The sequence below is a fragment of the Vulpes lagopus genome, chromosome 6, assembly GCF_018345385.1.
Source record: "Vulpes lagopus strain Blue_001 chromosome 6, ASM1834538v1, whole genome shotgun sequence".
Classification (NCBI taxonomy): Eukaryota; Metazoa; Chordata; class Mammalia; order Carnivora; family Canidae; genus Vulpes; species Vulpes lagopus.
Genome location: NC_054829.1, coordinates 63,424,864 through 63,441,955, shown reverse-complemented (window position 1 = coordinate 63,441,955; position 17,092 = coordinate 63,424,864). Strand labels below are relative to the sequence as shown.

The 17,092-nt window shown below is 40.3% G+C and overlaps 2 protein-coding genes across 10 annotated transcripts in view; one reads left to right on the top strand and one right to left on the bottom strand.

Annotated features, from left to right (window-relative positions):
• The window catches only part of AP4S1 (adaptor related protein complex 4 subunit sigma 1), a 53,277-nt gene extending 37,326 nt beyond the window's left edge, over positions 1-15,951 (top strand). For 2 of the 5 annotated variants that reach the window (XM_041758283.1, XM_041758282.1), the window contains exons 5-6: positions 2,220-2,231; positions 12,907-13,427. In XM_041758283.1, the coding sequence (XP_041614217.1) occupies positions 2,220-2,231; positions 12,907-13,035 (141 nt within the window). In that variant the 3' untranslated portion in view covers positions 13,036-13,427. Of the gene's footprint in view, positions 1-2,219; positions 2,299-6,267; positions 9,520-12,906; positions 13,428-14,772 lie in introns of those variants that run through there. The other 3 variants (XM_041758284.1, XM_041758286.1, XM_041758285.1) reach the window with 3 other exon arrangements.
• A 184-nt stretch (positions 15,952-16,135) lies between these two features.
• Positions 16,136-17,092, bottom strand: part of HECTD1 (HECT domain E3 ubiquitin protein ligase 1) — a 94,442-nt gene continuing 93,485 nt past the window's right edge. For all 5 annotated transcript variants that reach the window (XM_041758272.1, XM_041758275.1, XM_041758273.1 and 2 more), the window contains one exon: positions 16,136-17,089. In XM_041758272.1, the coding sequence (XP_041614206.1) occupies positions 16,952-17,089 (138 nt within the window). In that variant the 3' untranslated portion in view covers positions 16,136-16,951. The remainder of the gene's footprint in view (positions 17,090-17,092) is intronic.

The window sequence follows — 17,092 nt, the reverse complement described above, 5'->3', positions numbered from 1 at the left end:
GGGTCCATGAGGGGTAGGGGACATTAAGGCTGGCTTTTTTTTTTTTTTTTAAGATTTTATTTTATTTATTTATTCATGACAGAGAGAGAGAGAGAGAGAGGCAGAGACACAGGCAGAGGGAGAAGCAGGCTCCATGCACCGGGAGCCATATGTGGGATTCGATCCTGGGTCTCCAGGATCGCGCCCTGTGCCAAAGGCAGGCGCCAAACCGCTGCGCCACCCAGGGATCCCCAAGGCTGGCTTTAAAGTCCATCTTTCTACCGACTGCTTGGAGAGAGTGCCACAACTGAGCACTGTCTGATAGAACTTTCAGCCACTGCAGAAATGTACTATACCTGTGCTATCCAGTACAGTAGGCACCAGCCACATGTGGCTTTTCAAAATTTGAAATGTGATTAGTGTAAAGGAGGAAATGAGGAATTTAATTTTAATTTGTTTGATTCGCCATATGATGCTGGTGGTTACCATACTGGACAGGACAGCTCTGGCTCCTGCCTAAACACAGTAACCACTCCCTTAAGACAGACTGGTTTGCTGGTTTGCAAGTCAGGGTTAGTGACTCAGAGCTGACCATGATTAGCCATTTTAAGGGAATACCTATCGAGAAGAATAACATTTCCCCAAAAAGTAATATCTTAAACCTGGGATAATCATGAGTGAGTCCAAGCAGTATCATTGCTAAGGTTTTTATTTTTTTATTTTTTATTTTTTATTTTATTTTATTTTTTTTTTGCTAAGGTTTTTAAAATTACCATTATTATATTCGGTGACCGAGAATAAATAGCATGTTGCTGAATTCTTGCTGTAGTCCTGGGGAGAGAGTCAGTAACCACATGAACCACAGAAGTAAAGATTAGAATTTAATTTAAACTGGTGACTACACAGGACTCCAGAAGTACTGTGAGATGGCTCAGTTTAGGATGACAGTAGCAAAAAGAAGAGAAAAGAGGAGGGAAGACAGTACTATGGGAAAGAAAATAGAATCTGTCCCACTCGGAGAATGCCGTGTCATCTAAGATTTATTTTTAGGTTTGTGAGTTTTAAACATTCTTTCTGAGACTATTTTAATCTTAGTTTCCAAATCTTAAATTTGGAGATGAGTCTCATGCTGTCTGGGCTGAAAGAAGCATCTCAGCATCATATTTCAAAACAAAAAGACAACCCAGTTAGCTTCCATGGAGGCAGTTTTGCAGGAGAGGATGGTGGGGTCAGGGTTGTTACTGCTTCACTGGACAAACCTTAAGTCCTTTCAGATATGAATTTAACTGTTTACTTTTTTCTCCATGATTTTTTTATGAAACAAACATCTAAGATCGTTGAAAAAAATTAGAAACACATATAAGCAAAAAGAAAGGGGAGAAGATCATGAGTAAGCCCGTGACTTACTGATACATATTATTGGGTACGTTTCCTTTTAGACATTGTATATCTGTCAGTATCTAATTGTGTCTGTATCTTTCTCTATGTGTACATATATCCATGGGATAATACTGTAGATACCCTGCTGTAACTTGCTTTTTTTACTTAATGGTGTTAATACTTAGAGATCTATACCCTCATTTGTGGATCTGCTATAATTTATTTAACTAGTGCCCCTTTCATAGATACTCAGCTTGTTTTCAGTAATTTGCTACCATAAACAGCATTACCGTGAACATCCCACCACACAGTGTTGTGCTGTTATCTAATTATTTCTTTTGGTTAAACTTCTAGAAGTAAAACTGATGGATTCAGAGGGCGTGCAAACATATCAAATTAGCTATCATCCGTAAAGGTTGAGTTGGTCTATTCCCTCTATGTTCAGCGGATGAATTGTTCTGGTTGGCAAAATTCCTCCAAACTGCCATTTTATAAAAAAGCACAGTCAAAGGGCGCCCGGGTGGTGCAGGGACCCTTGGTTTAACTCAGGTCCTGATCTCAGGGTCATGAGATGGAGCCCCAAGTCAGGCTCCACGCTCAGGGCTTGCTCTCTCTCTGCTCTGCCCCCAACTCGTGCGCATGCACGCCCTCTCTAGCTCTCAAATAGATAAATCTTTAAAAATAAATAAACAAAAAGCACAATCCCGGACTCAAGGCCTTCCTGCTCTCAGACTTCTACGACGTACAGAGCTGCTTCCCTGACCTGCTTCGAGGCTGGTGGCCAGAGCAGCTGCAAACTCTGCTAGGCGCCTGCGTCCCAGTGTCTCATTCTCATCCTTGTACTTTTTTCTCTTTTCCAGAGTGAATTAGATGTATCCTTTTTCAAAGCTGTGAGCCAAGTTTTCCTCAGTAGGCAAAGCACAGGCTAGTCCTGATCAGGTAAGTGCCATGGGGGCAGGAAAAGGATTCAGCAGAAACCAGAATCTAGAATGCTAATCATCCATCAACAAGTAACAAAATAGAGGTGCAAAAGCTTTGCAGAAAACACCTTTGCTCTTTTTTTACAAAATAATTCTTTTTTTTTTTTTTTTTTTAAGATTTTGTATTTATTTATTCATGAGAGACACAGAGAGAGGCGCAGAGACACAGGCAGAGGGAGAAGCAGGCTCCATGCAGGGAGCCCAATGCGGGACTCGATCCTAGGACTCCAGGATCGCACCCTGGGCGGAAGGGAGGCGCTCAACCTCTGAGCCACCCAGGCGTCCCAAAGATTCTTTTTTTTTTTTTTTTTTTAATGATAGTCACAGAGAGAGAGAGAGAGAGGCAGAGACACAGGCAGAGGGAGAAGCAGGCTCCATGCACCGGGAGCCCGATGTGGGATTCGATCCCGGGTCTCCAGGATCGCGCCCTGGGCCAAAGGCAGGCGCCAAACCGCTGCACCACTCAGGGATCCCCCAAAGATTCTTATTGGGACTATTGGGACTTAATTCTTATTAAGACTGTTATATTTTTCAGACAGGGCAAAACTATGGTCATAGTTGATAATAACTGGTATAATAATGCAACTTCTTTAACCTTTACAGAATTTAAATAATGCAGCCAGAAAGTGCTTAGTCCTCCTGGAGAGAATGGATTTTCATGCATCCAAGTATAAATCTCCAGAAATCCCTTACGTGATCAGATTTAGGCCTTCAAGGATGATAAACCGGAGGGTTAAAGAATTGCCTGACTTGTATTCATTTACTTTTATAATAGAGAAAGCTCTCTTTTTCTTCTCTTTCTAGTCCTTTTTATCAAATTATGCAAGGGCCCCCAAACAGTAGTTGCTCCAAATACCGTAGGCCTGTGGATTTTGACAGGGGCCCACTAGGCTTTGTGTGAGTGCTCTGGAGGCAAGTTGACCTTTTTTTTTTTTTTTTTTTTTTTAAGATTTTATTTGTTCATTTGAGAGAGGGAAACATGAGCAGGAAGGACAGGAAAGGGAGAAGCAGGCTCCCCACTGAGCAGGGAGCCAATGTGGGGCTCAATCCCAGGACCCCAGGATCATGACCTGAGCTGAAAGCACACGCTTAACCATCTGAGCCACCCAGGCGCTCCACAAGTTGACTTTTAAGTTAATTTTTACTTCAGAAATCTGCTTACCACTTGTAAGCAATTAATGAGAGAGTCCTTTGGGAAAAGCACCAGGCTTAAATCTAAAATAGTAACATTAAATATAACATGTTAATTATAACATGTTTCTATATACATATATATACATTAGACATCAGTATATTTGGGAGAAATGGCCATTTAGCTTTTACTACTGATAGAAAATATGTTGATCAACTCCATTTGCAGCTGTATCTGGAAGCCTCTTAAATTAACTGGGAAAATCTGAGTGCCCTCTAGTGGTGAGTGACCTAAATCTATAGGATTCCTTTGACCTAGGACACCCAAGATCAGACTGTACGTTAAGGTATATTTTTACTCAGCACCTTACGTTCCGTTTAAACTAAGCCCTTTATAAAGCAATTCAAAATAAATCTCTTCCTCCTGTACAGGGGAATAAGAGAAATGCCTTTTGATTTAAAAAGTCGGGGATCCCTGGGTGGCGCAGCGGTTTGGCGCCTGCCTTTGGCCCAGGGCGCGATCTTGGAGACCCGGGATCGAATCCCACATCAGGCTCCTAGTGCATGGAGCCTGCTTCTCCCTCTGCCTGTGTCTCTGCCTCTCTCTCTCTCTCTCTCTCTCTCTCTCTCTCTCTCTCTGTGACTATCATAAATAAATAAAAATTTAAAAAAAAAAAAAAGTCTTCAGAGGGACGCCTGGGTGGCTCAACGGTTGGGCGTCTGCCTTCAGCTCAGATAGTGATCCTGGCACGGGATCAAGTCCCACGTCAGGCTCCGTGCGTGGAGCCTGCGTCTCCCTCTGCCTGTGTCTCCGCCTCTCTCTGTGTGTCTCTCATGAATAAATAAATAAAATCTTTAAGGAATAAAAACCAACCCAAGTTTCTCAAAACCCAAGTTTCTCTTTTGAACCTGCCACAAACTGTATGTGTTGGGAAAGACACATCAACCCTTCATCTCAAAATTGTAGAATTAGGCTAGAAGAGCTTTAACATCCTCTCAGCCTTAATAGTTGATGTTGCCATGACTCTAGGTAAATGAGCTGAGCTACCTTTCACCCAGAACAGGAAGAGAGACTGTAACTAGTCTGGAAATTCAGAGAATTAAAATGAATCAAATATAACAGGGTATATATTATATAAGCTGAACTAGTTGCATTGATGCATCTTATATATTGAATAGATGTTTATTAGAAGTAGAGACGGGTTTGTCTTTATAGTTCTCTGGTATAGTATAGTTCCAGGTAATGATCTCCAGCATTCTCTTTCTCTTCTCTTTTTTAAGATTTTATTTTTAAGCAAATCTCCACACCCAACATGGGGCTCAAACACAGCCCCAAGATCAAGAGCCCCATGCTCTTCCCACTGAGCCAGCCAGGTGCCCCGAGTTCCAGCATTCTTGTTCAAATTTAATTTCCACATCAAGGCACACAGTTTGCTATCTTTTCCCTTTATTTTACTTAGTTTCATTTTTGCCTTCCCTTCCTTTTTTTTAGGGGGAGGTTTCCAAGTTTTATTCAAGAACTCATGCAAAATATTTGGGATAAATGGGTTTTAATCCTCATCTTCTTCCTCTTTTGTGTCCTGGTTAGTTTGGAAGTAACGCAACTCGTAACTCCCTTTGCTGTTAGCAACTACGCGCAATCAGTCACGGAGGTTATTCTTCAAATACTTTTTTGGTGAGATATTTCAAATACCCCTTTTTTTTTTTAAGATTTTATTTATTCATTCATGAGAGACACACACAGAGAGGCAGAGACACAGGCAGAGGGAGAAGCAGGCTCCACGCAGGGAGCCCGACATGGGAGTCAATCCCAGGTCTCCAGGACCAGGCCCTGGGCTGAAGGCAGTGCTAAACCGCTGAGCCACCCAGGCTGCCCTCAAATACCTTTGGAAAAAGGCACCTCAGAAGTTACAGGATTCTTGCTCTTGCTGCTTTCTGTGGTTACAACCGCTCTACTGAGATTCCCAGCTTTTCCATTCACTTTGATTCTCTCTTGAAGAAAGTGCTCAAAATTGGCAGCATCCATGATTCCATCTTCTATAGGGTGGGTGCAATCAAGGGTAAACTTCAGAACTTGCTTCTTTTTTTTTTTTTTTTTTGCCCCCTTTGCCACAAGCTTTTTCACAGGTGCCATGGTGGCAGCGGAGGCAGAAAGGAAACTATTTTTTTAAATCAAAGTACGAATAACATATAATGTTAGTTTCAGACATACCTCTGGCTAGTTTTATATATTTAGCCCTTCAGAATGACAGGTGTATCCACCTGACAGATTAGGAATTTTGCTTCATCTTTAGAGAAGGGAACTGAATCTGTCCAGACCTGGAAGTGTATGCCTCTGCTCCAGGCATAATTTCACCTGGACTTCCAGTGGCCTAAAAGTGGAAAAGATGGTGGATAGAATATGGGATACCTCTCTCCTATTAACATTTTCAAAGGGTTTCTACCCTTAGCCATCTGAAAAAAAAATCAAATTAAAACCCATGCATTTACTCTGCCTCGTACATAGTTCTTTCTAACTAGAAGGACCTCTAGGCACCAGTTTCATAACAGTAAGACAAGGGAGCCTTTTAGAGGTGCAGCCTATGTCCTGCCCCCTCGGTGTAGGCCAGAGGTCTTCTCCATCACTGCCCTAGGAGCATATGACCAGCAACCTGCTGAAGCAGCTACCATGGTTCAGGTCTGCTCTGCCAGGAAAGCTTCTTCAGGCCTTGAAAGCCTGCAAACAAGCAACCAATAGAATTGCAACCTGGAGCTTGTTCTCCCAACACTCACAACACCTATCTTTGTGTTTGCTCAGGCTTAAGAAAGCCTTCTTTGTCCACCCACATGGAATAGACGTGCTTCAAAGCTTGGTTTTGGTGTAGCACCAGGAGGATGGAAGTCAAAACCTCATGGAATTCCCAAGAAGCCATTGACTTGCAATCTTTTTCTTCAGAAGCGTCACCACCCTGAAGCATTTTAAGAATGGGGCAGCTTTCCAAAGTCCACATATTTAGACTTTGAGAAATAAAAACACACTGTTTATATACAAGCCCTAGAATGGGCTTGTTCTACTGCTAATAAGACTAACAGCACAGAACAAGACAAGTGGGATTTTAAAAAGAAATGACCTGGGGACGCCTGGGTAGCTCAGCCGGTTAAGCATCCAACTCTTGGTTTCAACTCAGGTCATGATGTCAGGTTTCCGGGATAGAGACCCTCCTCACGGCAGGCTCCACGCTCAGCAGGGAGTCTGCTTCCCCTCTCTCCCTCTGCCCACCCCCTACCCCTGCTCATATTCTCTCTCTCTCTCTCAAATAAATATATATTTTTGAAAGAAAAGAAATGACCTAAGCACAAGAAATTAGGACAGAAATTCTGGGCTTCTTGAAAACCCTTTCACTAAGTGGCAACTCTATGTTGCAGGTGCAGGTAGTGTCAGTGTCAGGGACCCTCGGGACCAAGCATGTCAGTGACCTAAATCATTCACATGCCATGCATAAGATCCTGTACATTCTTCACATTCTACTCCACCCACTGAGCTAAAATGTTGCCCAAAGATTCCCGAGGCCCTGCTTCTATAGGGAAAGTTTAGTAGACTTATTTAAGAATTCAAGTTCTGGAGGTGCCTGGGTGGCTTAATTGGTTGAGCGTCTGCCTTCAGCTCAGGTCATGATCCTGGGGTCCTGGGATTGAGCCCCACGTCCGGCTCCCAGCTCAGCAGGGAGTCTGCTCCTTCCTCGCCCTCTGCCCCTCCCCCCATTTGTGTTCTCTCACTTGCTCTGCTTTGCTTTCTCTCTCAAATAAATTACAAAAAAAGATTTCAAGTATATATACTTCTCCACACAACTGAGGGCAGGGATGACAGCTTGGGATGGTAACTGGTGGGACGATAACCCACATATATGCGAGGGAAGTAAAGTAGGGAACAGGCTAGAAACCCTCTTTGTATTCCAGGACCCCTACCCCACAAATATAGGTTAGGCCTAGAATCCAGAATGTTTTTTTGATTCAAAAATACCTTTTACATAAATCTTCAGAACATTCATGTTTTTATTTTCTAAGTCCTTAAAACCCCAAAGCCTGAGCAATTAATTCTAGAAACTTAAAGCTTCTGTGGGTGATGTAAAAGTAGCTCTTTCCTGTAGCTGAAGGTGGGAGAGAAGGAAGGGCCTCCATCCTGCGTGTACTCTCCGCAACTCAGCAAGTTTTCGACCATGGTCCTCCCTGGAGGAATGAAGGCATCTGGGCAACAGTAATCAGCACCAGTTTATAGTCAGGCCCTGGTCAGGACCCAGAGCCCACCATGGGGCATCAACCTCTCAATCCTTCATTACCTTCCTAAAATCCCAAACACCCTTAGAGGTCCAGAAACCAGAATAGGGCTCCTCTGAATAAGAGATAACTTCACACCGACAATGAGAAATCACAACAGTACTTGTTCAACTAGCGGCTCTGTTAATACTGGCAAGAACAAAGAAGTTCTCCAGGGAAGCCACCCAACACCCAAATAGTAGCTTCTAAATAAGCTGAAATTGTGCCCATGTTCTCTCAGAAAGGTCACAATAATTGATTAAGTCATTACCAAAGGGTTTCTTTTGAGGCACGATGGAGTATGTGATTATATCAGGAATTGCTTGATAATGTCAGATAGGAGTAAACTAGCTCACCATTCCCTGAAGGTTACATTTAGCATCATAGGATTTGTGTACTTGGGAGCTAGAAGAAAACTACAGTCATCAGGTTAAAACCTCGTATTTTAAATGAAAAGACTGAAGCCCAGAGAGGTTCTGTGACATGTCGTCAACCATAGATCTACTCTAGGGCAGAATGGTACCAGTCTCTGGGTTTCCAGGGCTATAAAATTAGATAGGAGATTAAATTTGACATGTTTTTAAAAAATGTGTTATGTGGAGTAGATTGAAGCAACTTAGTCTCTAAACAAAACATTTGTAAAGTGCCTGTCACAGGCTCTCTAGTGGTGTCCAAGGTTTTCCTAAAGTAGGAAAAGCAGGGCAGCCCCGGTGGCTCAGCGGTTTAGCACGGCCTGCAGCCTGGGGTGTGATCCTGGAGACCCAGGATCGAGTCCCACGTTGGGCTCCCTGCATGGAGCCTGCTTCTCCCTCTGCCTGTGTCTCTGCCTCTCTCTCTCTCTGAATAAAAAAAAAAAAAAAAACATTATAAAAGAAAAAAATCTTAAAAAAAAAAAAGTAGGAAAAGCAGTTTTGAAGAAACAACTTTTGGCTGGAGGAGTCAGATATGATGAGAGAACCTGAATGTCTTGATAAGAATGTGCTCTCCAAAATTGAGTTCATGTTTAGTAATTTTCTTTTTCTTTTTCTAGTAGTCTCCATGCCCAGCGTGGAGCCCAGGGCAGGGCTTGAACTCCCAACCCTGAGATCAAGACCCAAGTTGAGATCTAGAGTGTGACACCCAACTGACTAAGCCACTCAGGCACCCCACATTTAGTGATTTCTAAACATCTTTTTCTTTTTAAAATATTGACAGCAGGGTTGTACGGGGTGAGAGCTGGCCCATGCAGCTAGTCCAGTCTTTGGGAAGGGTAGGCACCAAGAGGTAAGGGAGCCAAAACCATCTCAGCATGAGAACCAGTCAGTGCTGTCATGAGTGAGGAGTCTCAGAATTATGAACAGTCCTCAAGGGAGTCAGCTGTTTACCTGGGAAAGGGATGTGAAGGTTCCAGATTGAACAGTCCTGCCTTCCAGGTTTCTCTGGTTCTCACTGGCCTTTGTCCTCACCTTATTTCCTTAAACTGTGTTCTCTGCATCCATCCGCTGCTATTCCTCCCTACTGAGGATCTCTGCCTTCTGCCCCTGTTCCATGCTTCCAGGTTCTGTTGGTTTTCCTCAGGAAGTGTGACAGCAAGTAAGGAAGAGGGTTAGAAAAAAGCCAGAGAAACTGACAGGCTCATATGACCCAATGCTAACTCTCTTATTTGTGATTTTACATAAATCTGTATAAATTTTTTAAAAATTACACCTGCATGTCTTGTTGTTCTTAGGATATAAATGGACCTTTAAGGAAAATCCCATTAAAAAAATTAACTCCTTTTCAGTGGCCTAATTAATAAGACACAATACCAAGCCTACAAATGGACAACAGACCGTCTAACAGGGAGAGTATACCCAGGACTGTGCACAGTTCTCACGATGACAGTGTTTTACACAGCAGTATTCGATTTTCTGTAGGAAATGTGAACACAAAGCCCCTTCATGGTTTATCTAATTTCATGGCAAACTGAATTAAACTATAAATGTGAGAGCAAGTTTTTCCCCATCCCACTTAGTTTATCAAGAACTTTGCGTAGGTGAGATCTTAGAAAAAAGAAATTGAATAAGACAAGGAATCTGAGACCAAAATCTAGAGTTAGAAATTTTACTTTCTAGGCTGCGCTCTGCCTAGGAATTGCTTTTCAGGTCCCATGTGAACGTTTGCTGCTCAATTTTCTCTTATTAAAGGATAACTAGACCACCACAGTGGCATTAAAAATACCATACTGAAAAAAAAAATACCATACTGAAAATGTGATTTATGATCCAGAGACCAAAATTCCAGTGTAGGAACCAGAAACATTTCAAGCACTTTAATTAAAAATTGGTTTCAAGTGGCACTGGTGGGGCCCTAAGATAGTCAACTCCGATCCACATTACGCAGAGAGGCTCTTGGGTTCAGGACTGAGAGGAAATGGGGCTTTCTGAATCCGCTCTTTGGGAGACTGCAATTCATTTCAGTTCCAACGTTAGAGTGCCTTAAGGGTCTTTAAGTTAGTCAAGTTCAGTATAACGCGAAGGTGGGACCCTCCTGAAGTAGTCATTCTCAGCTTACCACGTTAACAGACCAACAGCCTGGACCTCTCTTGCTTCATCCTATTCCAGATGTCAGGGTTGAAGCAGGTTTGCCTGTTCATTGCCATGGGGCTTAGCATACAAAGCATTTTTTGGGTCCCTGCTCACCTGACACCGTGGCCCACATGCCATTACTCTTGCTTCACCATTGTGTGTGTACAAGTAGCTTATAAACCAAATCAAGATGTAAACAACAGCTGGATTCTTACTTTAAAGGAGTCACATGATTCCAGGGGGAAAATCAGCTTTCAGGCTTTTGCCTCACATTGGATTTGGTCTGTGGTGTCCCTATATAGTGCCAGAAAGCTACATGGTTATTAAGGGTTTGAATCAGATACTCAGATAGACAGGCAGTCACATGCCCACAGTACGGAATGACCTCAGCGAACAACTCATGTTTCTAGGATGTTGGGAAATTCGACTTGCTGAAAGACTTTGTCCTTACAATGTGAGGATGTCAGTGGCTGATATGATTCAGCAGCAAACTCTAATCTGAATTTCAAAACAACTGGCCTCTTGCTCAAGGGGACATCTGAATTTTAGATCTAGATCATCTACTTGCCAAATTCTTCAGAGCAGCTCAATCTCTGAACCAATTCAAATAGAATAAAATTAGATCTCTTCTCTCCAAGAAAATCACCTAGGAGGAGTTGAGATTTTCTACAAGGCTTTCATTGCCCCTTAGTGACTATAACAGGGGGATCCTGAAGGCCATTTTTCATGCAGACACCTGTGCTCCCCAACTCCACTTCTTTTTACCTAGTTGAAATTCCCACTTTGTTTGGCTTCTAAATTCTGGCTTCTGGGTCTGATTGAGTCAAGGGCCTAATATTCCAGTCCCAATTTACCATGGACAAAGCAATCATCTATATAATTGGAAGACATAATTAATAGGTATATCAGAGTAAAGCTTTTTTTTTTTTTTTTTTCCTTTTCTGGGTCATTTAGGGACAGTTCCCATGGGCTCCTGAAAGTTTATTCTGCTAGAGGACTATTTGCACAGAGCTTAATGAGATATTAATGCAGAGCCTAATAGTAACCTAAAAGCATTCACAGAGTTGTCTCATTTTCTACAGATGTATTTCACAAAACAAATAAAATACAGACTTGAACACCTTGAATTACTGAAAAAAATCAAGTGGTAGTGATTCACTATTTAATTATGAACTCCCCTAGTGCATTTAAGTCACTCATTTGTTGAAGTTTGTCTATTTGAAACAATGTTTCAATCAGCTGTATTTTTTTTTTAGCTGTTTTTTTTTTTTTTTAGCTGTTGTTTTTTTAATAGACCCGGATCATGTTCTTTAGAGATGGAAATAAGCTCTTAAAAATGTAGAATTCAGAACCATTCAATATTGTCATCATCGCATTCTAGTTCCCCTTCCCCTTTCACAAAAGTTTTCTGAAGGGGTTCCTGGTGGGGGAAGAATTTGGCTCTTTGCAATTAGCTAATCATAATCTAACATTTTGTCTTCCCCCATGCTCTATACTAACCTTCCACTAGGAACAGCAGTGCACTAAAGTGGCTCCATAATTTTTTTTAAGATTTATTTATTTATTCATGAGAGAGAGAGAGGGAGAGGCAGAGACAAAGGCAGAGGGAGAAGCAGGCTCCATGCAGGGAGCCCGATGTGGGACTCGATCCCAGGACTCCAGGATCACGCCCTGGGCCAAAGGTAGGTGCCAAACCACTGAGCCACCCAGGCGTCCCTCCATAATTCTCAAATGAGTATTTTTAGAACTGTTCGTTCATGCAAGATACTCTCATGAATTTCAGAATTTTTATAGTAATTAGCATTGCCTTGCCTTCTTCATTCATATCTACTCTTGGTTTTTTTTGTTTAGCCTGAAAGAAAAGATAGCTTAACACACAAGGTTTTGTTTATAAACGTTTTTGGTTTGGGGTGGAAGTTTAAGTGACGGAGGGTGTATAAGTAGCCACAGACCCCTCCTGAGAAGTCTGGAAGCAGAACCATCAAGCCAAAGCTGTGGGTTTAAATTCCAGCTTTGGCAGTGGTCAGCCATGTGACCTTGAACAATGGCTTTGAGTCTGTTTGCTCCATGTAAAATTAAGATAATATGTTAGGATAAATGTTAATTTGTATCATGGGGTTGTAGAGAATACTGAAAAAAATTACATAAAACACTCAACACAATGCCTGGAACATCATGGCTATTAATGCTGTTAGTGTCTGGAAAGACAACACAGTTCTTGTCAGGTCCTATGCTCTTGCCAATGTCACTTGCTTTGTTCTTTAGTTCTTAGTAGTCATTTTTCCCTCTGGCTAAAAGGTGTAGTAGTTATTCCATTTCTATGCCTACTAGCCAGTTAGCTTAACCAGTGTGAAACTAGGTATGTATGTGTACATGAAGATAAGGATTTCTATTTCTAACATGGACACCAATTTTAAAACTAGTTTCAGAAGTTCTATAAAAAAAAAAAAAAAAAACAACAATCAAAAACCCCAAAACCCACACACTTCATGCTTAGACTAATTTACATGGGAAAAATTATCGACTAAGTCATGTTATTACTGTTACATGTTAACATTTTTGTAACTTTAAAACTAATTTCCTTAATATGAACTTAGATAATGTTTAATTTGGACAAAGTACACATCATTTTGGATGAGATGGTGTTAAATGGCTGCATTGTGGAAACAAATCGGGCAAGAATTCTTGCCCCTCTACTCATCCTTGACAAAATGTCAGAAAGCTGAATGATGGCTCTGCCAGACAAGATCGACTTGTAGAAGTGAGAATACCATGGAATGAATACCTTTCAACATCTGTAGCCCAAAAAATCTGGAAGACTCTGTATTGCAAAATGGGGTGTCTTCCAAAAACAATTTAAATAGATTTTTCCCACAGTTCCTAAATGGAAAACAAAACTGTACATTAAAATATGGTGTGCAAAGAAAACTTTTCTCTGAACTAAGAGACAAGTTTTGTTTTCTAGCTATAAGCATTTTTCTCCCCACTTGTTCAAATTTTGTTGCATTCTGAGCGTAACTTTTTTGTTCTTTGCTTCTCTTTGTACATTTAATTCCGGATTAGCAGCATGGGAAGAACATGTGACAACTATCAGCCAATAAAATTTTAAACACACATAGTACTTTGAATATTTTCTGAATGCTTTTTCCTTAAAATGTCTTAAAATGTCAAAACTTTACAAAATTGCGTACCTAATAAAAATGGGGAATTAAGTTTCTAAAAGCCTGACAACCATTTTAATGGCAATTACTGGGAATTACAATGTCATCATGTTAATTATAATGTTAGTACCAAAAAAAAAAAAAAAAAATCAACGATTTCACCTTAAAAGAGAGCTCTTACAAAACCATCCTTTAAGGCCATATTGTAAATGGTGTGTCTTACTAGTAAACTTATTTGTAAATGAAATTTACTTTAAAGTCTAAAACCATGCGAGAAAGTGTATCTCTGTTCAGGTTGGGATGATATGAACCCTTCTCCCCTGCCTCTCTAACTCATTCTTTTGACCTCTTCTCCTGGAATGTCTTAAAGCAAAGAAAAACTAAGTCACTACAGAAAAGCAATGACCTGATTCTTCCAAACTTTTCTAGATGCTTTTGCTACTAAGTCAACAGTTGAGCATACAGAACTATCTTAGGTAAAAGCATGTTTATGTGCTATAAGGTAGGAAGGCAGATACAATAGAGGAAATAGAAATAGTCTTGGTACATTAAGATATTGTGCCATCCTATGGAATTCCAAGAGTTCTTTCACCCACAACACTCTACTCTCCAAAAGAAGACATAAATGGACATTCCAGGCATTGATGATTCATTCAGTACTATTTGCTTTTTTTCTCTTTCTTTATATGTGGGGGTGGGAGGAGGATTTCTTTTAAATCCTTGTTTCTAAAAAAGGCTACATACATATTTAAAGTTTGTATCCATAAAAACTCAGGCAACCATTCAATAATGGATTCTAAAAGCAAACCTGGGTTCTGGACTCATTCAGAAAGGCAGAAGAGAGGCTTTTGAGCCACTGGAACAATAAATGGTACATATGTAGAGATCCGCTTTAGCATTAAGTAGCCAAGGTCTGGGGAAAGCCCAGTCTACTAGATCAAAGTGCTTTGGAGGTCTTTCTAAGACATATTAGTTGGGAAACACTGTCCTAATTGGTAGGCACTTAATCAGTAGCACATTCAGGTAACTGCTGAAACTGGTACACCAGAAGTAACTAGGGAGTGAACAAAATTAATTTTTAGGTCACACCAAAATAGCACTTGGATAACATCTTGGCACAGATTTTAGTACCTTTAGAGAATAACAATTAAAAAAAAAATACTAGGTAGATGCCACAGGCAAGAAAGCTGAAGAACCTAATATATGTGGAGACCCTAGTAGATCTCCTAACACTCGACTCATGCAAAGTGAAGCATAATAGAACTATCTGTTCTTATAGGCTGTGTTATCATCTCCCTTCAGGTTTACTGCTGAACTATGATGAACAGCTTTAAGTGATTTCCACACCCATGAAACTTGTGTCTCAAATTGATCAGCTTTACCTTGAAGACTCCTGACATTTCATTTACTGAATATATAAGACTTATCAATTTTACCTGCTACAGCAATGTGCTAGACCAGGATTCAGCAAAACTTTTCTGTAAAGGGCCAGATAGTAAATATTTTAGGCTTCATGGACCATATGGTCCCTGCTATGAACACAGCTCTGCCACTGTAATGTAAAAGCCACCAATAATACGTAAAGGAATGACATAGCTGTGTTCTAGTAAAACTTTATTTATTTATGGACACTGAGGTTTGAATTTCATAAAATTTCCACATCATAAAATACTATTCTATTGCTTTTTAACCACTTAAAAATTTTAAAAGCATACTTACTTAGTTCATGGGCAATACAAAAGCAAGTAGCAGGCCAAAGTTTGCTGACTCCTGTGCTAGATTAGTCTTGGTGAAAGCGGGGTATTGACAGACATTTTACAGACTTAGTAAATGGCAATACTAAGCACAGAAACTGGATTTTAACTCTAATGCTATTATACAGTTTTAGTCCTGCATCCATCCATGACTTTGCTGAGACAATCACCACCACTATTTTTTGGATTAAAGCATAGGTCATACATTTAAATATTGCTGTTATGTTTTATTTTAACTTTTATTCTCACAGATAACTGTGAAACTAACAACAAGATGAATTAATTTAAATGCTGCCACTGATAACATAGTCACAACATTCTCATTCAGAGAATAAAAACAGTACTAAAATGACTGACTGTAGTGGGAGAGATCTCTTCTAATGTAGAAAAGGAATGTACCTTTTAAACAGGTAAATAATGGGCAGTCCCAAAAAAATGCTTTTCACTCCTCAAAATGCCATTTGGCTACATCAGGCCTACTGACAGATGTGCTACATCAAGGGAATTTGGAAAATGGAAATAGAAGTCTTTCTTCAAAACCATGAAACAGCAATGTCCTGGTGGTTTCTTTTCACACTAACACAACATTAAGAAATCATTCTTGGGTCTTAGACTTACACATCCCTGCAGACACAATGGTAAGTAGCAGATCTGGTGTTTAAAAAGTGAACACACATAACTTGGCCATTCTTAGCTGAAGAATACTTTAAGACAGAACACAACAGTTGGATCACAAGCATGTGAACATATATTTCTTCTAGCTTTCCAGTTTTGGTAAGTGTATTTACTATAGAAAAATACATTTCTAGATGTAATACTTTCAAAAAACTAAATCTCAGTGATTCAAAATAAAAAATATCTGGTTAAGCTCTTAGGTCTGACCGTTGCAGTGAAATAGTCACGTGACACAGTTTTGTACGCTGCAAACATTTTAATGATTATTGTTGAGCATACATTTTGGAAATTTTTTACTTCAAACTGCAACAAGTTAAATAAATGTTTATAATATACAAAGAAAATACAACCAAAAGTAAAACTTGCTTTAAGTGTGCCTTGCATCTAGACCAGTGTTTTTTCTTTTTCCCCTTAATATATCTTTACTTTTGAGCTGCACAAACACACTTAAGAATTTGATCTTTATAGTATGGCATTTAGGAAATAAAAATATACTCCCACCTCAAAGAAATAAAAAGGTTGTGCATGATTATATGCCAAACAAAAGAGAGAACACTAGAATACTCTGATAGTGCAGGCATCATTAAAAAGGAAAAAAAGCTTGAGATGCTCATTAACTCTCTATGTTTTAAGGAAGCAGGATTTTTGACCACATAGCTTAAAAGCCAGCAAAACAGGGATCAGTGACGGCAACTGTAGTGTATGAAGTATGAAACGACAAACTTTACACAAATACACTGTTAGAAATTTACCAGTGAACACTGAAGATCTGAGAAGCTGCTCTTTGGAACAGTCAAGTAGGGATCACCTTTTTCCAGTCACTAAGCCCTTGTAGCAACACACAGTGTTCTGTGCTATATACCTGCTGGCTGGGTAGTTAAAGGATTTATTTTGTCATTAGCAGCTAACCAACTTATTCCACGTTCTTAAAGCCTTAATGGTTGAAATAAAGGCAAGTGTCATTAGCGTAGAGGATCATATACTTCTCTGCACACAAACACAAGAGGCTTCACTAGTATTTTAAAAGTCTCTGATGTCTCCCACTTTGAAGCTCAGTTGAGATGAAAGCCTTTCTCCATGGTAGCAGCTAGCAGGCGCTCTCTCATGATCTCCTCCGAAGAATATTCAGGCAACTTTAGATAATGCACACATGTATTCACTGATGGATAGCTTGCATCAGTGGCATCAACCTA